We start from the raw sequence: 21,558 nt of genomic DNA on the forward strand, positions 1-21,558 counted from the left end.
CTCCTACTCCATTTCTCTTCCTATCTGACCCATGGTAGAACAACTTGAACCCTGCTCCTAAGCTTCTAGCCTTGCTACCTTTCCACCTGGTGTCCTGGACACACAGTATGTCCACCTTCCTTCTCTGCATCATGACCGATCCGGTATGGAAGTCAGATTTGGTGTGATTCGCATGTTTAATTTGGCATGTGTTTTAAGTTGAATGCCCTTCCTGACACAACCCTGTGCATTTATCCAGACTTGGGACTGGCACAAGAAGAAACTGGCTTGTGCCCCCTTGTGGTTGCATTAAAAAGACCATAGATACTGTGGTTTTAAAAAAATGTCTATGATGAATATTAGGAGAGTTTAGAAGGACATCAAACATGCTCAGACACAAACGAAAAAGAAAACAAAAACACCAAGTTCAGCAGCAACCTGAGGCTGGGGCTGCATTAACCACCCCAGCACACATGTTATCTCCCATCTATGTAGGGTATTTATCAAGTAGAACCTTAGGATTTCTGTCATTATTTAAAGGATAATGCACCTTGCATCTGAATGAATTTATAACTACAGTTTGAGCCAAGACTCCTTTTAAAAACACTGAAGACAAGTAACTGCATGAGTAATGAAGGAGTAATTAAATGATGTATCTTTTCCTCTAATAGTTTTTTTTTTATACAGTAAATAATGAAATGGATACAGTATGAGAAACAGTATAGTATATATATAAATAACAGTACAAAATAGTATTTTATATTATATTTATTTAAACAACATCCATCAAACAATAACTTCCAGGTTAGACACTGGCAGGTCAAGCTGGAGCAAGTTGAAAGGAATCTGGCCAAAACAAAATGTAGCACCAGGTTAAACCATGCAGACACAGACAGTGTCTGCATGGATTTGGCCTGATTTTAGCCCCAATTTAGTCGAGCACGACGGATTTTATAACCTGGTTAAATTTCTCCGTGTGCATCGAACTGTGATTCTGCTTTCAATATCAGTCGGTTTCTCGCATGTCAGACATTTTGCTCACTTTGACATGTCTTGACATATAAGCAGTTCCATTGTCCAATTCCCCACATGGCGGCTTTCAAAATAAAAGTTCTGAATGGGAGTGAGCCTATTTTCACATTATTGGAGTAACGTTATTTTACATGTTATGGCAAAACCAACGGATGTACAATGCAGTGTACAGACTGCTGGAAATATTGCTAAAGAACAGAAAACGGACATCAATGGCTCTATACTATTCATTCCCCTCCTTTAGTTCACATTTCATAGTGAAATCAAGTAAATTCAAATTTCTCTTTTTTATCAACACTAAGTATACAGCCATCTTGTTTAAATAAACTTTATGGGAATTGACACTGCACAAAAACTATTTGCATTTTTAGGTAAGAAACATTTTCATCAGCGTTATTTTCTTCCTAGCATTCCCAGAATATAGATAAGAGGTTTTGACCCACCTAACCCTAAGTTGCAGTTCTTCTAGTTTGACTTGATACTTAATATTCAAGCTCACATACTAAAACTATTAGTTTTGTAATGGATGTTTTGGGGTCTGGAAAGTTGTAAGATTTATTTGAAATGCTACAACTAAAAGTGCAAGTCAAGTGTGCACCCACAAAGCCTGCACACCGCAGGCAGTGCACTACGTTTGCTACAACTCTGACAGTGACTGAACCCTTACATAACGCATGCATATTCAGGAATAGGTTCACACACATACACACAAGCTTTGTGATAAATTTAAAGTATTTTTAAAAATAAGTGTTTTTCAAAAGTTCTTGAATAAATTGGATATGTGGATCAGATTTTACAAATGAGTTTATATCTTATATATACTTTTATATGTATCATCAGTTGGTGTTACAGTACAACACAACCCAGTGTTGGGGTAGGTTGTAACCACACAATCCATGCATCAAAGTTTTACAGACGTAGCACAAAGAGCCATTAACCCACTGATCAAAGAAAAGTGTTACTATCATCCCCCAGTCTGCCCTACACTGTACAGTGTTTCATGTGGTACTGTAAATATCTAATGTCTATTTTTATTGGCATTCAGCAAAAACTATTTTTTTCAAACAGAGGTATAAAATGTAATCAGCCATAATGACCCCGCTTTTTCACAAGATGCATGATTCACTAGCTGGGCTCTATTGGCCATTCACTGAAAGGCTTTCAGTGGAAAGGTAAAGGAATTTCAACATCTATCTTGTTATTGCTCACTCTAATATATGGCACTGTGGCCTGGGAGGTCTTTTTCATTAGTTCTACAGTTTCATTAAGTCCTTGATAAAGATGTGACTGCAAAAAACTGACAGTGTCTTTGGCATTGGTGGTTACATGCTCCTTGCCTACAGCAATGTAGGCTTTGTGAATCTTTAGTTTGGTAAGTTCTTTATATTCAGTCATGTATTTCTTTGCCTCCTCAGTTAGTTGCTTTGAAGTCTGTAGAATCTCTGCATAGATGACATCAGCCTGAGAAGCAACTTTAACATTTTCATCTTTTAGGAAGGTGATGAATTTCTCACTTTTTGCATAAATCACGTTAAAGTAGTCATTTACTGCCTTGTGGAGCAATTCAAACCCTTTGCGCAGTGAATCTCTTAGTTGATTATATACAGATGTTGTATGAAATGTCAGTTTATCCAAAAACTTTTTTCCATTAATAGCAACATCAGTTCCAGGTATGGAAAACTCAGTTCCACTGATGTAATTGGAAATCTTCTCCATGAAGTTGACAAACCCTTGGATTGCCTTCTCAATGGCTGATGATGTTGACCAAAGCGTTAGCTGAATCATCTCTAAGCTTGAGAGCTTCCCCTCAGATCCAGGTACAGTAAAGCTTGTATCACTCAGAAACTGTGTGATCTTATCTAGCAAGACAGATATCTTGTCTTTAATGGGTTTCAGGACTTCTCTAGCCTTGTAAGCCAACTTATCTACAACATCCTGCACACTCATGGACATAAGACTGTCAGAAACCTTGCTATACACTTCTTTTATTTGACCAGTAAGGTGTTTGATTAATTTCGGCAGTGTTTTCAAAGACATGATAACCTCATCATAGGCTCTGTCTATGCCACTGGAAATTGTATTTTTAAGCTTCATGCTACCACGGTTGAGATCAAAGCCAAAATGGGCTGTGTGATACTTGTTAATGAACTTGAGGCTTGCATCCACCATAGCAGGAATCCTGTCCTTGGTCCCTTCAGTCACATCATGGAAAAAATCCAAATTCCATGACAAATGTAAGCTTAAATTGTGAGAATTGCTTATTGTGGCTTTGGCAGTGAATACGTCAATATCCTTGTTAGGAGCAGACTGAAGGAAAGGTGAGAGATAAAGGAGAATTATCATTTAAGCAGGTCAAGTTGCACTACTCACAGTAGATATAGAAAAAAATGTACCTTTGGAAGTTTTCATCTTTAACACAACATTTAATCATAGCCAATTTAGTTTAGCTTTTTGAGAAAAATACAAAATTTACTCTTTCATGTCAAGTGATAACAGATTTCTACAAACAAATCTTATAATAATGAGAAAGTGAAAATACAGTAAGTGATTGCATAAAGATTAACCCCCTATATTGTAACTCACTTGAATCATCACTGGTTCAGCCAGCCGGTTTCAAAGTCATACAGTTAGTTAAATGGAGATCAGTGTGGTGAATGTGTTTACAGGATTTTGGTGTAAATGCAACTGTATTTGGAAGGTTAAGTTAATGGTAAATCCTGGTCAAATCTACACCATGAAGACAAAAGAAAACTCCAATCAAGTCAGTGAATCAGTGAAAAGCCAGAAGAGAGATACAACACCATTTCCTAGTGTTTAAATATTTTAAAGTACAGTAAATTCATTCCTACAAAATGGAAAGAATGTGGCACATGTGTAAATCTGCCTAGAATACATCGTCCTCAATAAGTAATTCAATAGGAGTGCAAGAAGGAGACTAGTGAGGTAGACCACCAACACACGTGTGACTCCTCGGAGGTTTCAGCAGCTACAATGTGGGAGACTGAACATACAGCTGTAGCCCAGGTTCTTTAACAATCATTGAATTTAGTCTAATGTCAAAAAGCTTACTTTGGCTACTATCAAATCTTAGTGTATTCCCACTTGATTTCACACACCTTTTGACAAAGTCGAGAACCACCTGGACAACATGTAGCTATTAGGTATGTACAGTCTCAGTTTTAAAGGAGAGCCGATCTGGCCAAATTCACACATGCGCCACAATTATTCCATTTCCTAATGATGGACTTACTGTAGTTTACTGGACAGACATGTAGACATGTAGGACTGACAGTAGGGACTTTGAATGTTGGGACTATGACAGTGAAGGCTGGAGAGTTGGTTGACATGATCCAGAGAAGGATGGTGGACATACTGTGTTTCCAGGAGACCAGGTGGAGAGGTAGCAAGGCTAGAAGCTTAGGAGCAGGGTTCAAGTTGTTCTACCATGGGTCAGATAGGAAGAGAAATGGAGTAGGAGTTATTCTGAAAGAGGAGTTTGTGAGGAATGTTCTAGAGTTGAAAAGAGTATCAGACAGGTTGATGAGTCTGAAGCTGGAAATTGAAGGTGTGATGTTCAATGTTGTGAGTGGTTATGCCCCACAGGTTGGATGTGAGTTAGAAGAGAAGGAGAAATTGGTGGTGGAACGAGGAAGTTCAGGAGTGTATACAGGAAAAGAGGTTAGCTAAGAAAAAGTTGGACACTGAGAGGACTGAAGAGAGTAGACAGGAGTACAGGGAGATGCAGCGTAAGGTGAAGGTAGAGGTGGCAAAGGCCAAACAAAGAGCATATGAGGACTTGTATTCCAGGTTGGACACTAAATAGGGAGAGATGGATTTGTACAGGTTGGTGAGACAAAGAGATAGAGATGGGAAAGATGTGCAGTAGGTTAGTGTGATTAAAGATGAGGATGGAAATGTATTGACAGGTGCCAGGAGTGTGATGGGAAGATGGAAGGAGAACTTTGAAGAGTTGATGAATGAGGAAAATGAAAGGGAACGAAGAGTAGAAGAGGTGACTGTTGTGGAGCAGGAAGTAGCAAAGATTGTGTGAAGTGAGCAGGACGTTGAAGAGGATGAAGAGTGGAAAGGCAGTTGGTTCTGATGACAAACCTGTGGAGGTATGGAAGTGTCTAGGAGAGGTGGCAGTAGAGTTTCTGACTAGTTTGTTTAACAAGATCTTGGAGAGTGAGAGGATGCTGAGGACTGGAGGAGAAGTGTACTGGTACCAATTTTTAAGAACAAGGGAGATGTGCAGAGCTGTGGCAACTACAGAGGAATAAAGCTGATGAGTCACACAATGAAGTTGTGGGAAAGAGTAGTGGAAGCTCGGCTAAGGGCAGAGGTGAACATTTGTGAGCAGCAATATGGTTTCATGCCTAGAAAGAGTACAACAGATGCAGTATTTGCTTTGAGGACGCTGATGGAGAAGTACAGAGAGGGTCATAGGGAGTTGCATTGTGTCTTCGTAGATTTAGAAAAAGCGTATGACAGGGTGCCGAGAGAGGAGCTGTGGTATTGTATGAGGACGTCTGGAGTGGCAGAGAAGTATGTTAGAGTGGTGCAGGACATGTATGAGAGCTGTAAGACAGTGGTGAGGTGTGCTGTAGGTGTGACAGAGGAGTTCAAGGTGGAGGTGGGTCTGCATCAAGGATCAGCTCTGAGCCCCTTCTTGTTTGCTCTGGTGATGGACAGACTGACAGATGAGGTTAGAGAATGAAAAAAAAGGTGTTCAAGATGGTGGTGAGACCAGAGATGTTGTTCGGCTTAGAGACAGTGGCACTGAAGAAAAGACATGAGGCAGAGCTGGAGGTAGCAGAGCTTAAGATGTTGAGGTTCTCTTTGGAAGGGGATGAGGATGGACAGGATCAGGAATGAGGACATCAGAGGGACAGCTCATGTTAGATGTGTTGGAGATAAAGTCAGAGAGGACAGATTGAGGTGGTTTGGACATGTTCAGAGGAGAAACTGTGAATATATTGGAAGAAGGATGCTGAGGTTGGAACTGTCAGGCAGGAGGTCTAGAGGAAGATCAAAGTGGAGATTTATGGATGTAGTGAGGGAGGACATGCAGTTAGTCGGTGTGAGAGAAGAGGATGCAGAGGACAGGGTTAGATGGAGGCACATGATTCGCTGTGGCGACTCCTGAAAGGGAACAGCTGAAAGGAAAAGAAGAAGATAGATCTTGTAGCCATCCGACGCCTCCTTTTCACAGAGTTGACTGGTGGGTTCCTTTGTCTTCGTGGTGTATGTTTTGGCCAGGATATTGATTCACCAGTAACTGGACTGTCCAGATATAGGTTTATTTATACTTATTTATACTACAATCCTTTGAATCAGAATCAGAAATATTTTATTAATCCCCAAAGAGAGATTGCAGCGGAGCAGGAAATTGTGTGTAAGAACATGGCATATAAACATAGAAAAAGATTAAAATTCAAATATAAAGTTAAAAAAGTAATCAAATTATCAGATCTCAGAGGGAGGAGATATTGAAATATAAACACACCTGCAGCTCTAAGGTGACAATTGTGTCTCTTCTAAAACCAGTTGGTTGCACCAGTGATGATTTACAGTAGGTGAGTTACTTTACTGGGGATGAATCTTTAATTACTTATTTTCTGTTTCAAATTTTTGATTATATTTAGATGTTTTTGTTGAGATCTATTTCCACTTTGACACATGAAAGAATCTTTCTTTCTAAATTAAAAAACAAAACATATTTAAAAATAATTCAATGTAGTTACAAAAATAATAATAAATAAGCTTTCAAGGGGTGGAAATCCTTTCTATATACACTGTAGAACAACAGCCAATCAGTTTATTTAACAGTTAATGACCATAGGCTTGTAAAACAGTCCTACCAGGTAGCGACTGAACACTTTTCCATACAGCTGCGATGGAGACCTTTGCTGAAAATGTAATCCAAGGAAACCAAAGGATGGAGAAGACATGAATGCAGTGAGGCCATCTTTCCGGGAAGCAAAGTTGAAGCTCACATCAGCAAATGTTCGGCTGGTGAGGTCAATATTGAGAGTATGACGAGCATCTCTTTAAAAAAACAAAAACAAATGCTTGTTAGAGTTGGTGCAGTATTATCAAATGTTTGTCTATTAGTGAAACCTTTGGCACTTCATCCTGGGAAAACAAGTGATATATTTTAAGGTAAGACCAAACCATCTTTCTTTAGAAAATCAAGTCAATTTTTGATGATCTTGTCAAAATTATGAGGTTTTCATGCGTATATTTATTGATTTTTTTCACTAGTGGAAATTAAATAAAGCAAATGCATCGAGATTTTCAATCTACTTCAAACTCACCTCAAGTTTTGTGCCAAAACATGTTGCAAGGCGACAGTTATATCATTGTGAATCAATTTGCTCTCTCCAGTTAGACTAATTACTCCATTATCAAATCCAAGAGTTGCACTAGCTTGGGGGAGACATAGGTAAAGTGAAATAATATAAGTTTTCATTTTGCAAAATTTCTATAATTGCTATTATATATCTTATATCTTCTATTATCTTAAATCAAGTAAAGTAGGGCCAGTCTTACCAGAGAGGTCATACTCCAAGAAGGTCAGGGTAGAACTACTGCTGGAATTCAGAAATGTTATAAGGCTCGAGTTCTGTTTCTCCAGGTTGGCAATTGTTGACATATTGTAAATGGTGGAGGAAAGCATCAGAGTGGTACTCAGGGCACCAAAAGCTGGGATGAACACACTTGATGGCAGATGTAGGGCAATTTCAGGGATTTGAATTTTTTGCTCTGGAATGAAAATGGCTGGAACTTCAAAGTTTAAAATCTGGCCTGTGAGTTCATTGAGGCCGATGGTGTGTTCTCCAATGTGAGTGAGATGATCAGGCACATTGGGGTCAAATCGCATATCAATATTCTTCAAGGAGTGTGAAATTCTTTCTACCCAAGGAGGCACTGCAATGCGAATTTCAGGGATGCTAAAGGTGATGCCATATTCAAATAGTTTAAATGGTATTTCATACACCTGGCCATCCGTGGCCTTTGTGTATAAAGTGCTTAAAGTGATGTTAAGGAATTGTAGGTTTTCCATGTTTGTGACCTGATCAAACTTGAGCACATCCCAGAGAGTCTTCTGATAAACAGGAAGCTTAACGGACTTCAAAAACACTAAGTGACCTTCCATTGAGCAAGTCAAATTCATGTGTACCTCAGATTCATCATTGGACAAAAGTAAATCACAAGCATGGATAAGAGATGACAGCTGTTTTTTACTATTGCATGCAAAGGACTGCTTCTCTGGGCTTATGGCAAGGTTGATGTTATAAATGACTCCGGCATCACCCAAACTACTTGGCTGACTTGCATCAATGTTCAGTGTAGTCTTGAAGGTTGTTAGCGGAAGAAAAGCAAGTTCTCCTTTAACAATGTGCCTTCCATTTGTGTTGAAAGATGCAAAATCAACATTGTTCCTGCTCTTGTAATCAACTGTTGCCAACATCCGCCGCAAGGAGGCATCAACAGCCAAGTTCTTATTCAAGTCGAAGTGGAAAAGGTTATGGTCTGAGCTTCGTTTTTGTTTCTCCTGTTTGTCAATGTTCGAGTTTAAGGTAGTCTTGACAGTTGATCGAAAGCCATTGGCATTAAGGTAGTAACTGGCCTCATTGTTTATATCTCCAGCAATGTTATAGACACCCATCACTGTTACATCTGACATCCCCTGGGTAGAAGTCTCCAGTGACACATAGGAAGAAAGTGCTTCAATTACCCAGTTGATATCAATGTTCCCTTTGCCCACAGATTCAATCAAAGGAATTTTAAACATGAAGTTCAGTTTCTTCATGGAAGCTATATTTGGCTTAGTCTGGGTATTTCCACTGAGTTCCTGGTTCATTTCAAAGCTCAGAAAGGGTAGACTGATTTTTGCTTTGTTAGCTACAGAAGCTTCAATGCTCCTTTTTTTGAGACTTATGGCACATTCGTGGTTTGCTTCCATGTTGTTATGCACAAGCAACACAGTGTTGGCAAGTTTTATTCCTCTCTTCCTTGTCAAACTAGTGGTGCCATCTAATTTTCCATTCAAAATGTCAAACACAGATATTGAGGAACCACTGAAACGGGCAACAATGTCAGACTGGTTATAGAGGCCTCCATTAGCACTTAAGGTTATCACAGAGGATTTAAAAGAGAAGTCAAAAGTTGTGTTACCCATGGCTGGAATCACAATCTTGTCCTGAACTGCTGGTAGCGTAAAAGTAGGCAGCTTTATTTCACTTAAGGTTTCTGGAACATGTATGACAGGTATCTCCAAAGATGGTAGCACAAGGGTATAAGAAGGCACAGAGAAACTTATAGCTGGAACTCTGAAGCTTGGGGTGCTGAACTCCTTAGGAATAATGTAGCTAAACGCTGGCATCTCAGCCCTGAAAGCAGAAACTTCAATATTCAGTATTGGTATTTTGTATCCAGGCACAGTAAAGATTCTAGGAGGTATGCTAGAAGTATCAATTTTGTGTTTGATATACTGTGACTGAGCTTGGTCATATGAATATTTTAGAAGTGCAACTACTTTATCTCTGTATTGTTCAAACTGAGGCTGGATGATATTGGCATTGTCACTGATTGCACTGTACATTGGTTCAAGATGTAAATCAAAACTGTGTACATCAGGATTCTTATTGTAATGAAGCTTCAGGTTCATGTCGAATGACTGATGAGGAGTTGTAAGCAGGGCTTTGAATCCAGCATCTTCCCACAAAGAGAAGTCTCTTACCTCAGGGGTTTTCATTTCAAGATGAGGTATCGTCAACAATGGAATAGAAAGAGGAACAGTCAAAAAGTCGAGATTAGCCTCCCCATTAGCTGATGAGTAGAAGAACACTTCCACATCATTGTTTTCTGCTGTGAAGTTGTGTTTGATCTTGTACTGGTTGAATCTTGCCAAAGCAAACCAATAGGTACACTGCTTTTCAGAGTTTAATATGATTCCATAATCCTGCTGGAGATCTACTTTACCAGTGAGTTTCAGAGGGAGGAAAATCTTTGAGTTCACTTCATTCCTAACATCAAGCACAATCTCATATGGGTGGGCCATGAACTTCAACAAGTTTGACATGGTTCCAATGACACTTCCATTAAATTCAGCCTCATGAGAGGCCGCCAGTGCAAGTTTCAAGTCCCCAATATGTGCCTCTCCATTTAAAAGCACAACACTCTTCTTGACAGATAGAACTTCAGTTTCACATTTTGCTTTAACAGTAACATGGCTTAGGATGACTGATTCTGCAGTCAGTGTTTTCCTCAGTTTCAAAGCCTTAGAGTCTGTTTCTCCAACAAAAGTTAACTTGGCAGTGCTAAGATTTAAGTTGAATTTGACATTGCTTTTGTGTGTACCTTCATCAGCATAGTCTTGAATGGACCACTTTCCATTACCAGCAGTTTCACCTGTTACAGTAATGTTGCCAGACTCTAGTGTGGCTGTTATATTCTGTTTCACTGCTGCCTGATTTGAAATTTTAATTAATGGGATGTCCACATTGTGGTTGTAGTTAGTGTCTATACCTGCAGAGACTCCATTCTTTAATGTGAGTGTCATTATGTTGTACAAGTCTGCTGTGTACATTTGGGTTGTGGCCTTGATAGAAGTTATGGCAGAAGTCTCAGCAGAAGAGCCAGTGAGTCTCAAGGACCCTTCATGATCAGCTGAAAAGGCCATATTTGAAGCTTTTACTCTTTCTGTGAATAGCAACTTCTTCATTCTGGGAGCTTCCAACCGAGCAGTGGCTTCAAAGGTGTATTCAAGGGGCTTAAGGGAGGATTTGGCACGAGAAGTAATGGTGGCTGTAAACTGCGGGTTTTGTGGTGTGGATGTTGAGTTGTCAATCTTCCCTGTAGTTACAAGAGTGTAGTGTGGGGAGTTCACTCTAAATTCTCCATGGAGTTTGCTGAAACCGGGGATACAAATGTCACTGGGAACCTCTGGTAATTTAATCAACGGAATTTGAAGCATGGTGATATTAAAGTCCTTAAGATTTAATTTTGGGATGTTGATGGATGGAAAATGTATTTCTGAAAGAGTTAATTCTGGCAAGGTGAGATCTGGCAGATCGGGTAGGTAGAGAACCTTTAGGTGACCAAAGATATTCTCAGGGTCAGGGGTTTGGATCTCAAATTGTCTGATGTTGTCTATGATTGCTACTATCCTTGCTTTAATATCCTCAAAATCTATGGTAATAGAGGGAATTGTGTAGGAGTTGAGAATGGTGAACTCTGGCAGCAAAATCTGAGCTGGGATCGTGATCTCCTGCAGTTTGTTCAGTTTGACTGTAAATGCCGGGATGACAAGGTCAGTTAGAGGTACAGTGAAAGAGCCAACTTGAATCTCCGTTCTCTTCAGTACACGTAGAACTCCATCTACAGCTTGCTTTATCTGAGTGAGGATCTTGTTGTCCTTCGTTACTTCTCCGATCTTATCAATCAATAGGTTAAACTGGGCAGAAATGTAGGCAACGATGTTACTATATGATTCACTTGTTCTCTGAAGGTATATGTGTATTTCATCTCTAATATCCATGTCAAGGATTCGTTGCCTTGCATCTTCAAGGATGTCATGCACTTTCAGCTTGATGTCTATATAAAATGTGGTGTCGATCACATTTTTCAGTTTCCTTAAGGCATCAGCCACATTTGTGTTTTTCAGTTCTTCTAAATATGCAAAGATGGAATTTTGGATCTCTCTCAAAAACTCCCTGAATGCCTCAATTTTTTGCACAATCTCATATATTTGAATCTGCTCGTTGAGATAGTTTCTTAGTTGTGCAATCTTCTTGTTGGTATCATCAACAAATACACTGTAATCAAATTCCTTCATTAAGTGAAGCACGGAAGAAATGTATTTATTAATATGATCAATGCTTTTACTAAAGTCTATTGGTCGGAGCTGGCTCGTTATACTCTGTAAAATGTGCATGATTTTATCGTAAACAAATTCAAATTTGATGGATTTCAGAGCATCTACCATTGTCTGCACAGTCTCTTTAATTTTGAATTCCTTGATGAGAATCACTACCTGATCCATTAATGCTTTAAAATGATCATCAAGATTGTATTTTAAAATTAGGTCCTTTAAATAGAAATACACTGCATTGAGTTTGTTGGGGATTTCATATTCATCAATCCAGTTGACAATAACATCATTCATAGAGTCAATTGCATTTGCTATCTCTGAAGAGGGGATTTGGTATGTCAGCTGATCAATATATTTGGGAAACTCAATCGAGTCAAAGTAATCGTTTATAACTTGAAAAAACATGTCGATGTTAAAGTTTTCAATAGCCTCTTTCAGTTCAGACAGATTGTCTTTGATTTTTTGTAGGATTCTATATTGAGAATCTAGCTCTTGCAACCATGCAGCACTGCTTTCTGTGAGCTTCTGTAAATCAATCTGTCTGACAATGTCCTCAATTGCATGAAATGCTTTGAGCAGCGATTGCTTAATTTCATGCTTCTTATCTAACGCTTGAAGCTGGTTCCTAATCTGTGAAAGTGCAATGGTTACCTTGTCAGAAAGCTGTCCTCCCTTGACATAGTCTTTGACTGTATAGATTAGGTCTCCAATTTTTGTGGCGATATTAATCATTGCATTCTCCAAACTTTTTTTGAAGTTGTTCATTGCACTCTCCAAGTCGTCCATAGTTACAGCAAGATCATTGATCATGTAATCAAGTTTTGCTTTGAAATAATTCACTTTGTTCTCCAAGTCCATTTCCTGCATGACATCATTTACTCGCATTGGTAGCTGATCTAACTTTGCTCGAAAGTTAGCAATTAGCTGATTAACATCTAAACTGTTGATGAACTCTTGAAGTGATCCTAAGGCTTTTAAAAAGGAGTTTTTGAGTTCCTCGAAAGCAGCTGGAAAACTTTTTATGAATGGGATCTCAATGATGTGACAGTCACTGTTCTTGTCATACTTGAGGAAGCCCGTTACACTGAATTCCTGCATTTCTGGCAGTGACCGCTTGCCTTTTCTTAAATGGCTGAAAGTGTCTGCTAACACTGCTCCTGAAAACTCCAATCCAATCTTCACTGGATTATGATAAGCGCTCATGTTCTGATTATAAGCATAGTTGTTCAGTTTAGATTCCACATTCCAGGTGAGAGACTGGTCACTCGGTGTCAGGAGGCCATGAAATGTATTGTCTAAATTAATGGAAGTCTCCCTACTTTGAAGTAGGTGTGTGGTTGATATCCGGCTGTCATGTGACCATGCAAGGGCTAATGGCTCAGCTTTTACCAAACACTTGCTGTACAGCTGTCCTGTGTGCTTGCCGTATAGATTAATTTTTCCATCACTATTGACAAAAGCATCAACAGCAAGGCTGAAAGGCTGTGCCACGGTACGAAGGGTGCTCTCAAAATGCAGAGGTTCAGAATTTATACGTGCTTCACAGTTTGACTTGGAGGAAAGTCCAGCGAACTCGAGTTCACAGCTTTGACTAAGCTGGGCATCCATGACAGCCCCAGACAATCTGTATTTCATTTTAGCAGCCATATTATCATAGGTGAGTTCGTAGATATTGTTAATGTTGTGTTGCTCTCTGTAAGCCCCCTTCATACTTCCACTCAGGACCACTCGATTTGGTCCAAGCTTCACATGGCCTTCATTGTTCAAAGTGACATCATAGTACTGGACATCATTTGTCAAATCAAATGACACGACAAACGGCTTCATATCAAGCTTAGTGTCTTGCTTGTAGAAGATATCTTTACAGATTAAATTGTTAGTCTTGGAGTGGAGGGATAGGGTCCACAGAGTAAGGGTCAGTGTATGGCTATTTTCTGACCTCATCTGCTGCATTGTTCCCATGCTACTAGCAGTAAAGGTGAGCGCCCTTCTTGTTAGTACAATGTTCATGTTGTTTCTTGTGGTTGCATCATATGCATGACACTTAAGGACACTATCCAAAGAAGCTTCTGCAGGTGTGATTTTTCCCTCGATGTTCAGCTCTCCTCTGCTCTCCTCAGCCATCGCATTGGTCCTGGAGGACAGGGATGCTCCATTGTTGTCTAAGGCACCATTAAAGATATTCTCGACTGTGACGGGGCTGCACTGAATACTGTTAGTTCCACTTATGGTCAGACCTTTTCTGCTAATCATAACAGAGGCTTTGTGCAATCCACGACCAGTGTCAAAGGTGAGGGAACCTTCACAGTTTAGATTAAGTCCACTTGAATCCATAGATCCTGTAATAAGTGAGTATGCGCCATTTGTGTCATCATCTGCACTTGACTCAATTCTGAGGATGGACATATGTCTGGACACACCAAATTCAATGTTGTTACTTAGTGATTTACCTATGGCTGTGGCAGCAGCACTGCATTTTATGGTCAGTTTTCCGTCCTTATACTTGATCTCTGCTACATGTTTGAGGATGTTCTTCTGTGCATTGGTTCTGGACACAATTTGCAACTCAGAGTTTGCGTAGACCCCAAAGATCATGTTGTGAACTTGGATGAATGGTGAATTGAAATGCAGGGTGGACTCTCCTCTTCCCTCTCTGTTTAGTGGGTGCAGAGAGTAACTGTGGGAGTAGGAGGCATTGGTGTTGAATGATGCTATTTTAAGCAGTCCATCCACAGTGCCATCTCCTGAGACTTCATCTGAATTTAGAGTGGACGTTGCCTGAGCAGAGTAATAGATGGAGGCTTGCAGGCCCATTGGACTAGAGGCTTCAATCTTATAGCTGGCTTTTGCATTCAGTCTGTTTGTCACCCTTAATGTCTCTAAGATGCTGAAGGAAGTGTCAATGAGGCTGTGGCTGAAGGAGATATTCAGAAGATACTTGAGATTATCATCAGCTTTTCCGGACATCATCCCAGTTCCTTAAAGTAGACAAAAAGAAATGACACCAGGATCAGTTTCAGCACTGAAAAATTTCGAATGTTAAACACATGGTTTTAATCTTGCTATGTTTTCCATAGTTCATCTTTCCAGAAAGAAGGAACTCAGTTTGATCAGCTCTGATGTTGTTGAACTCCACACCAGCATGCCACTTTTTATAGCAAATTTAACATAAGCCCACAGTATCATTCCATAACTATTAAGAATTGGCAATTTAAGAAGCTCTTTACCTTCAAACTTGTATGACAGTAGGTTGAAAGGAGACTGAGCTATAACCTTGCACTGTGCAATGTAGCTGGGGGCATCAAGAGTGTTGTTGCCCCCAGAGATGGAGCCTTTCCAGGTGTACAAGTTGCTGCTGATCTTGGTGGATGCTTCAGCCAAACCAAGAAGGGGCACAGTGAAATCCAAAGAAGGTGGAAAGGCAAATGGTGGCAGTGAATAGTTTTTGGCAGGAATATAAAGGCCTATATTTGGTAAATGGATGAGGGGAATAGACAGAGTTGTTGGGATGTTAAGTTCCTCTGACCTTTTGCCTCCAAATGGAAGATGAAACGAGATAGCCAACTTATCTTTGTTGAACTGGTATCGGAACAAGCTTTCACTTTTAGGGTAGAAGAAATAAAAATAAATGTTGTTGCGATTTTGAATTTTTGAGTCTTAAAATATATTAACAAACTGTATATGAATGAATTGGGAGTCACAAAACAAAACAAAAGTTAAATGGTTTGAAAGCAATGTTCATAAACTCTCAATTTTTAAACTTACGACTGCAGAAACAATTTCTCAGGCAGAGCTGGCAAAGTTAGATCTGAGATGCTTCTCTTTCTTCGCAGGTTTGCAAGGTAAGGGAAGCACGTTGTCAATTTGTCCAGCCATATATTACCTGCCTTCAGGGTGACATGAAGATAAAATATATATCACCATTAACAATGAGCTTAAAAACCCCTGTGTTGGGGGTTTACAGTTAAATTTGTAAAATTACTCACAGAGAATATTTTAAAGGTTTTGATTTGGTACCAGCTTAAAATTACACAGTGTTTACAATGGATATTTGTATCTTGATTTTTTTTTTTTTTTGCACTCACAATCACAGACACGCTGATGGGGGAGCTGCAATGCAGCCCCATACACCCAAATAGAAATAGAAGACTGAAGAATGTATGTAATAAAAGTACTTTTGTTTTTGTTTTTATGGACTGAAAACATAAGCTCTTTGATAAAGTAAATAAAGTGTCAAATTTAAAAATGCTACCTCAATTCCTTTGGTAACTATGTGACGCAGTTTCATATCAGTCTTTGCCACTTTCTGATCCAGGACATTATCAATGTGCTGTTGCAGTTGCCTGTGATGCTCCTGTAGACTTGGGATCAGTTTCTGAATCTCTGAATTCAGGTCCGATGTCAGTTCCACCTGAAACTTATCGTCATCTGTAAAGAGAAATTTGATTGATTGTTCTCAATTTGTATTTTGTGTCAAGGATGTGAGTGATGGCTGATATCTTACCATATTTAAGTATAGCTTTCTGTTGGTAGGATGTCTCAGGGAGTTTGATGTCTGTTTTCAACTCCATGAATACGTTTTCACCCTTCCTCAGGGTCACAGTGGCAGATGCATCAGTTTTCAGAACTGGAATGGCTATCTGGATTTGCAACATGGCATCCCTCATTGCTTCAAGTCTACATTTAAAACAAAGACACATTAGAGTACAACTTTATTTTTTAAATCATTTGGATTTCCAGAAATATCACTCATCCACAGCCAACAGAAACATTTCAAATGAGACAGCTAACAAATTCACGGTTAAATAATTTAAAAGGTTTGTTTAAAGTACATTACTTTGTGTGTCCAGCAATAGTCAGTTGGGGGACATTCCTATTGGTGACATCGATGGTGATGCCATGCACCTTCTTTCCTTTGGCATCAATGTCAGTTACAGACAGCTTTATACCTGCTTCCAAATCATAGTCAGGAATGACAACCTCCGTGGTGAAAAATTTCTTATTGCGGTTGTATTTCAGAGTTGCAGTGGCCTCTGATGAATCATCACCTAGTAAGATCAGAAAACCTTAGCTAGTGTTTATCTCCAGGAACCGTGCCAACTGTTGGCTTCAAGACCTATAGATAGTTGCTCATATTAATATCATATACCTTTAAAATAATGCATTGATAATATGGTGCCAACATTGTAACATACATTAATTCTTAAAGACACAATTTGCAATTAAACAAAATGCACAACATTGTTGAAGTCCAATACATATGCACACACATACATACACACATACACAATCTTAAATGAGTACCTTCTGCCTTCAGAGTCAATTTCAGGGACTCTATTTTATGATGACCCCTTTTACCCTCTCTGAGAGTTTCTTCAGTGATGGTGGCAGTGTACTCTGAAACTTCCCCCGTAGGCTGGATTTCCAGTGCAAACCTGAACAGACGTTCAGTAAAAGTAAAAGTTTCAGTCTAGGTTTCTGGTTAAATAAGGTAATGATTTAGTTAGTAGATAGTCTTTAATGTTATTTGAAATGAACCTGTTAAATAAAAAAAGAATCAAGTTCAATTTGCTAATGCTGTTTCTTTTTACCTGGTTTCACCAGTTAAGAGAGAATATGGGCCATTGTCTATGGAGGTAACATTGGAGTAATGCACTACTGTGCAGAATTTCAGACCACTGAATAGCGGCTGACAGTCTGTTGAGTCAGTCCTGTCCTCCACCAGAGATGGCACTACATTTGTTTGACCAGAGGAAACTGACAAAAGCCTGTTGCTGTATTTCAGAAAGAGATCCAGAGACTTTACTTGAGAGATTGAACAACATGACATTAACAACCACTGTATAAGTTTTGTACCATCTGACAGAAGTGCCACTAACCTGATGCTGAGTAGCTGAATGTTGGACTTAGCAGCAGGAATGGACAGTCTCATCTGGTTCTTTTTTATGGTCACCTTAGCTTTTAGAGAACTCTCATGGTAAATGTTAGTATGCATTTCAAGCCCAGCCTCCACATAGTCTGGAATGTGCACACCCATTTGTGTGATGAATTCTAGGCCTACTGAAGGCATGAAGGATAAGTCCGTCTGCAAAGGGAAGGACATACCAAAACAGTTGTAAACAAGCAATCTAGACTCTATAAACTTTATTCAATTGTATTTTATATGTAAACTATAATGAACATAAACCAACTTACTATTATTTTAGAAACGGAGTGGGTCAGGCCTCCTTTAACACCAGGTGTAAACACACCAGCCAGTGAGAACCTGAGAGGGAAGCCAGAAGCAGTGGGTAGAGAGAATGCATTCTCCATGAAGATATAGTGGGCAAAGACCTCATTTTCAGTGCTAGAAACCAATGCATAAAAAACCTATTGGACAAGAAACAAAGGGCAAATTAACAACTGTTGGATACAATGTGATATGATACAAAATGAAATGATACAAGAAGATATAACTTCATTATTAGTTTAAATTGATTTTACATCTCAAGATGGTGTCATCCACGAGGAAAACAAGTGGCACAAATTTTTTTTAGGCAAATGCCCTGATCATTCTTTGTGTGTCATCAGTAGGTCAGACTTTCACTTTGTCCAGTAATTTGCCAAGTCCCTACAAAAGAACTTGTCCTGACCAAAGAACTTACTTAATTACTAATGTAGGTGGGTAGTAAATTTAATAAAGTAGCATTTTCTTTCAAAGTTCTTTTTAGTTCATTTGTAAGTATTACATTTTCTTTGTATTTGTATAGTATGTAAAAGGTTAGTATGTGTGCTGCTTTGGGTTTAAGCAACATTACAAACTTTGGTTACATGGTTGACGACTTTGGTTAAGACACAGTTAAGAATTCTGCATGGATCTAATTTTGCCAACGTGCACTCACAAAGTTTGTTTCTGCATCCAACCCATTACCCCACTTATCTGAAAATCAAATCCACACCTTACACAACTTAAAAATGTAATTTCCATTTTTAAACTTGACTGTAATAAAAATAATTATTTCACTCATTATAGATCATCTGACCTGTTGCAGGGCTCTGACAGGTTTATTCTGTCAAAACACTGCCAATTGCCTGCAGGATATTTCTCCTTGCATGAGAAACCTGATGATAAGTAAGTTGTGTAAAACAAATGCTAATTAAGTGTATATCTTGTTAAAGTGCGCATAAAAGTTATGTGTTAAGATTTTAATGGCTTTGCTTTAAATATAATGGGAGAAGATGTCATGAAAAGTTCAGCCACATGCTGCTGATGCTGTGTTGTCAGTTGAGTAGTAAGTCAGTGTGCATAAAATCTTAATTATTATTGGTATGTTTGTGGGTCTAATATTTAGAACTGTGTGCTCATAGGATTTTTGTTTTGCTTTTGTGTCCATTTCTCACCAGTTTTGTTAAAGTATTTCTTTTGGTATATATAAATATATATATGCCAGTCCCAAGTCTGGATAAATGCAGTGGGTTGTGTCAGGAATGGCATCCGACGTAAAACACATGCCAAATAAAAAATGCGAATTATGACTTTCACACCGAAAATGACTTCCATACCGGATCGGTCAGGGCCCGGGTTAACAACAACCGCCACCGGTGCTGTTGACCTACAGGGTACCGGTGGAAATTGGACTACTGTTGGTCGAAGAAGGACAGGAGGAAGGTGTGTTCATAGGCAGAGAGAGAAGAGAAAAGCTAAGAATGTAGGACTGACAGTAGGGACTTTGAATGTTGGGATTATGACAGTGAAGGCTAGAGAGTTGATTGACATGATGCAAAGAAGGAAGGTGGACATCCTGTGTGTCCAGGAGACCAGGTGGAGAGGTAGCAAAGCTAGAAGCTTAGGAGCAGGGTTCAAGTTGTTCTACCATGGGTCAGATGGAAAAGAGAAATGGAGTAGGAGTTATCCTGAAAGATGAGTTTGTGAGGAATGTTCTAGAGGTAAAAAGAGTATCAGACAGGTTGATGAGTCTGAAGCTGGAAATGAAGGTGTGATGTTCAATGTTGTGAGTAGTTATGCTCCACAGGTAGGATGTGAGTTAGAGGAGAAGGAGAAATTCTGGAGTGAGTTAGATGTAATGATGCAGAGGTGAGAGAGTGGTGATTGGTGGAGATTTCAATGGACATCTAGGTGAAGGGAACAGAGGTGATGAGAATGTGATGGGCAGGTTTGGTCTTCAGGACAGGAACACAGAAGGACAGCTGGTGGTAGACTTTGCAAAGAGGATGGAAATGGCTGTAGTGAACACTTTCTTCCAGAAGAGGCAGGAACAAAGGGTGACATACAAGAGCAGAGGTAGAAGCACTCAGGTGGACGACATCTTGTGTAGACGTTGTAATCTGAAAGAGATCAGTGACTGTAGTGTTGGTAGGGGAGAGTGTAGCCAGACAACACAGGATGATGGTGTGTAAAATGATGCTGGTGGTGAGGACGATGAAGAGGACAAAGGCAGAGCAGAGCATAAAGTGGTGATAGTTGAAAAAGAAAGAATGTTGTGTAGTTTTCAGGGAGGAACTGAGACAGACTATGGGTGGTCAGGAAGTGCTTCCAGATGACTGGACCATTACAGCTAATGTGATCAGGGAGACAGGTAGGAGGGTACTCGGTGTGTCATATGGAAAGAGGAAAGTGGACAAGGAGACTTGGTGGTGGAACGAGGAAGTTCAGGAGTGTATACAGAGAAAGAGGTTAGCTAAGAAGAAGTGGGACACTGAGAGGACTGAAGAGAGTAGACAGGAGTACAGGGAGATACAGCGTAAGGTGAAGGTAGAGGTGGCAAAGGCCAAACAAAGAGCATATGAGGACTCGTATGTTAGATTGGATACTAAAGAGGGAGATGGTGGATTTGTACAGGTTGGCCAGACAAAGAGAAAGAGATGGGAAGGATGTGCAGCAGGTTATAGACAGGTGCCAGGAGTGTGATGGGAAGATGGAAGAAGAACTTTGAAGAGTTGATGAACGAGGAAAATGAAAGGGAACGAAGAGTAGAAGAGGTGACTGGTGTGGAGCAGGAAGTAGCAAAGATTAGTAAGAGTGAAGTGAGGAGGACGTTGAAGAGGATGAAGAGTAGAAAGGCAGTTGGTCCTGATGACAAACCTGTGGAGGTATGGAAGTGTCTAGGAGAGGTGGCAGTAGAGTGTCTGACTAGTTTGTTCAACAAGATCTTGGATAGTGAGAGGATGCTGAGGACTGGAGGAGAAGTGTACTGGTGCCAATATTTAAGAACAAGGGAGATGAGCAGAGCTGTGGCAACTACAGAGGAATAAAGCTGATGAGCCAAACAATGAAGTTGTGGGAAAGAGTAGTGGAAGCTCGGCTAAGGGCAGAGGTGAACATTTGTGAGCAGCAATATGGTTTCATGCCTAGAAAGAGAACAACAGATGCAGTATTTGCTTTGAGGATGCTGATGGAGAAGTACAGAGAGGGTCATAGGGAGTTGCATTGTGTCTTCGTAGATTTAGAGAAAGCGTATGACAGGGTGCCGAGAGAGGAGCTGTGGTATTGTATGAGGACGTCTGGAGTGGCAGATAAGTATGTTAGAGTGGTGCAGGACATGTATGAGAGCTGTAAGATCGTGGTGAGGTGCTGTAGGTGTGACAGAGGAGTTCAAGGTGGAGGTGGGTCTGCATCAAGGATCGGCTCTGAGCCCCTTCTTGTTTGCTCTGGTGATGGACAGGCTGAC

The 21,558-nt window shown here is 39.8% G+C and overlaps 1 protein-coding gene across 1 annotated transcript in view; it reads right to left on the reverse strand.

The window, feature by feature from the left end:
* Nucleotides 1-732: 732 nt before the first annotated feature.
* The window catches only part of apoba (apolipoprotein Ba), a 29,741-nt gene continuing 8,915 nt past the window's right edge, over nucleotides 733-21,558 (reverse strand). The window contains exons 16-28 of the mRNA XM_067480332.1: nucleotides 18,086-18,259; nucleotides 17,770-17,975; nucleotides 17,482-17,664; nucleotides 17,195-17,325; nucleotides 16,728-16,938; nucleotides 16,395-16,567; nucleotides 16,143-16,318; nucleotides 15,656-15,777; nucleotides 15,118-15,491; nucleotides 7,564-14,868; nucleotides 7,329-7,440; nucleotides 6,873-7,059; nucleotides 733-3,318 (exon numbers count right to left, since the gene is read on the reverse strand). Coding sequence (XP_067336433.1) covers nucleotides 2,173-3,318; nucleotides 6,873-7,059; nucleotides 7,329-7,440; nucleotides 7,564-14,868; nucleotides 15,118-15,491; nucleotides 15,656-15,777; nucleotides 16,143-16,318; nucleotides 16,395-16,567; nucleotides 16,728-16,938; nucleotides 17,195-17,325; nucleotides 17,482-17,664; nucleotides 17,770-17,975; nucleotides 18,086-18,259 — 10,500 coding nt within the window. The 3' untranslated portion in view covers nucleotides 733-2,172. The remainder of the gene's footprint in view (nucleotides 3,319-6,872; nucleotides 7,060-7,328; nucleotides 7,441-7,563; nucleotides 14,869-15,117; nucleotides 15,492-15,655; nucleotides 15,778-16,142; nucleotides 16,319-16,394; nucleotides 16,568-16,727; nucleotides 16,939-17,194; nucleotides 17,326-17,481; nucleotides 17,665-17,769; nucleotides 17,976-18,085; nucleotides 18,260-21,558) is intronic.

The sequence above is a fragment of the Channa argus genome, chromosome 16 (genome assembly GCF_033026475.1).
Source record: "Channa argus isolate prfri chromosome 16, Channa argus male v1.0, whole genome shotgun sequence".
Classification (NCBI taxonomy): domain Eukaryota; kingdom Metazoa; phylum Chordata; class Actinopteri; order Anabantiformes; family Channidae; genus Channa; species Channa argus.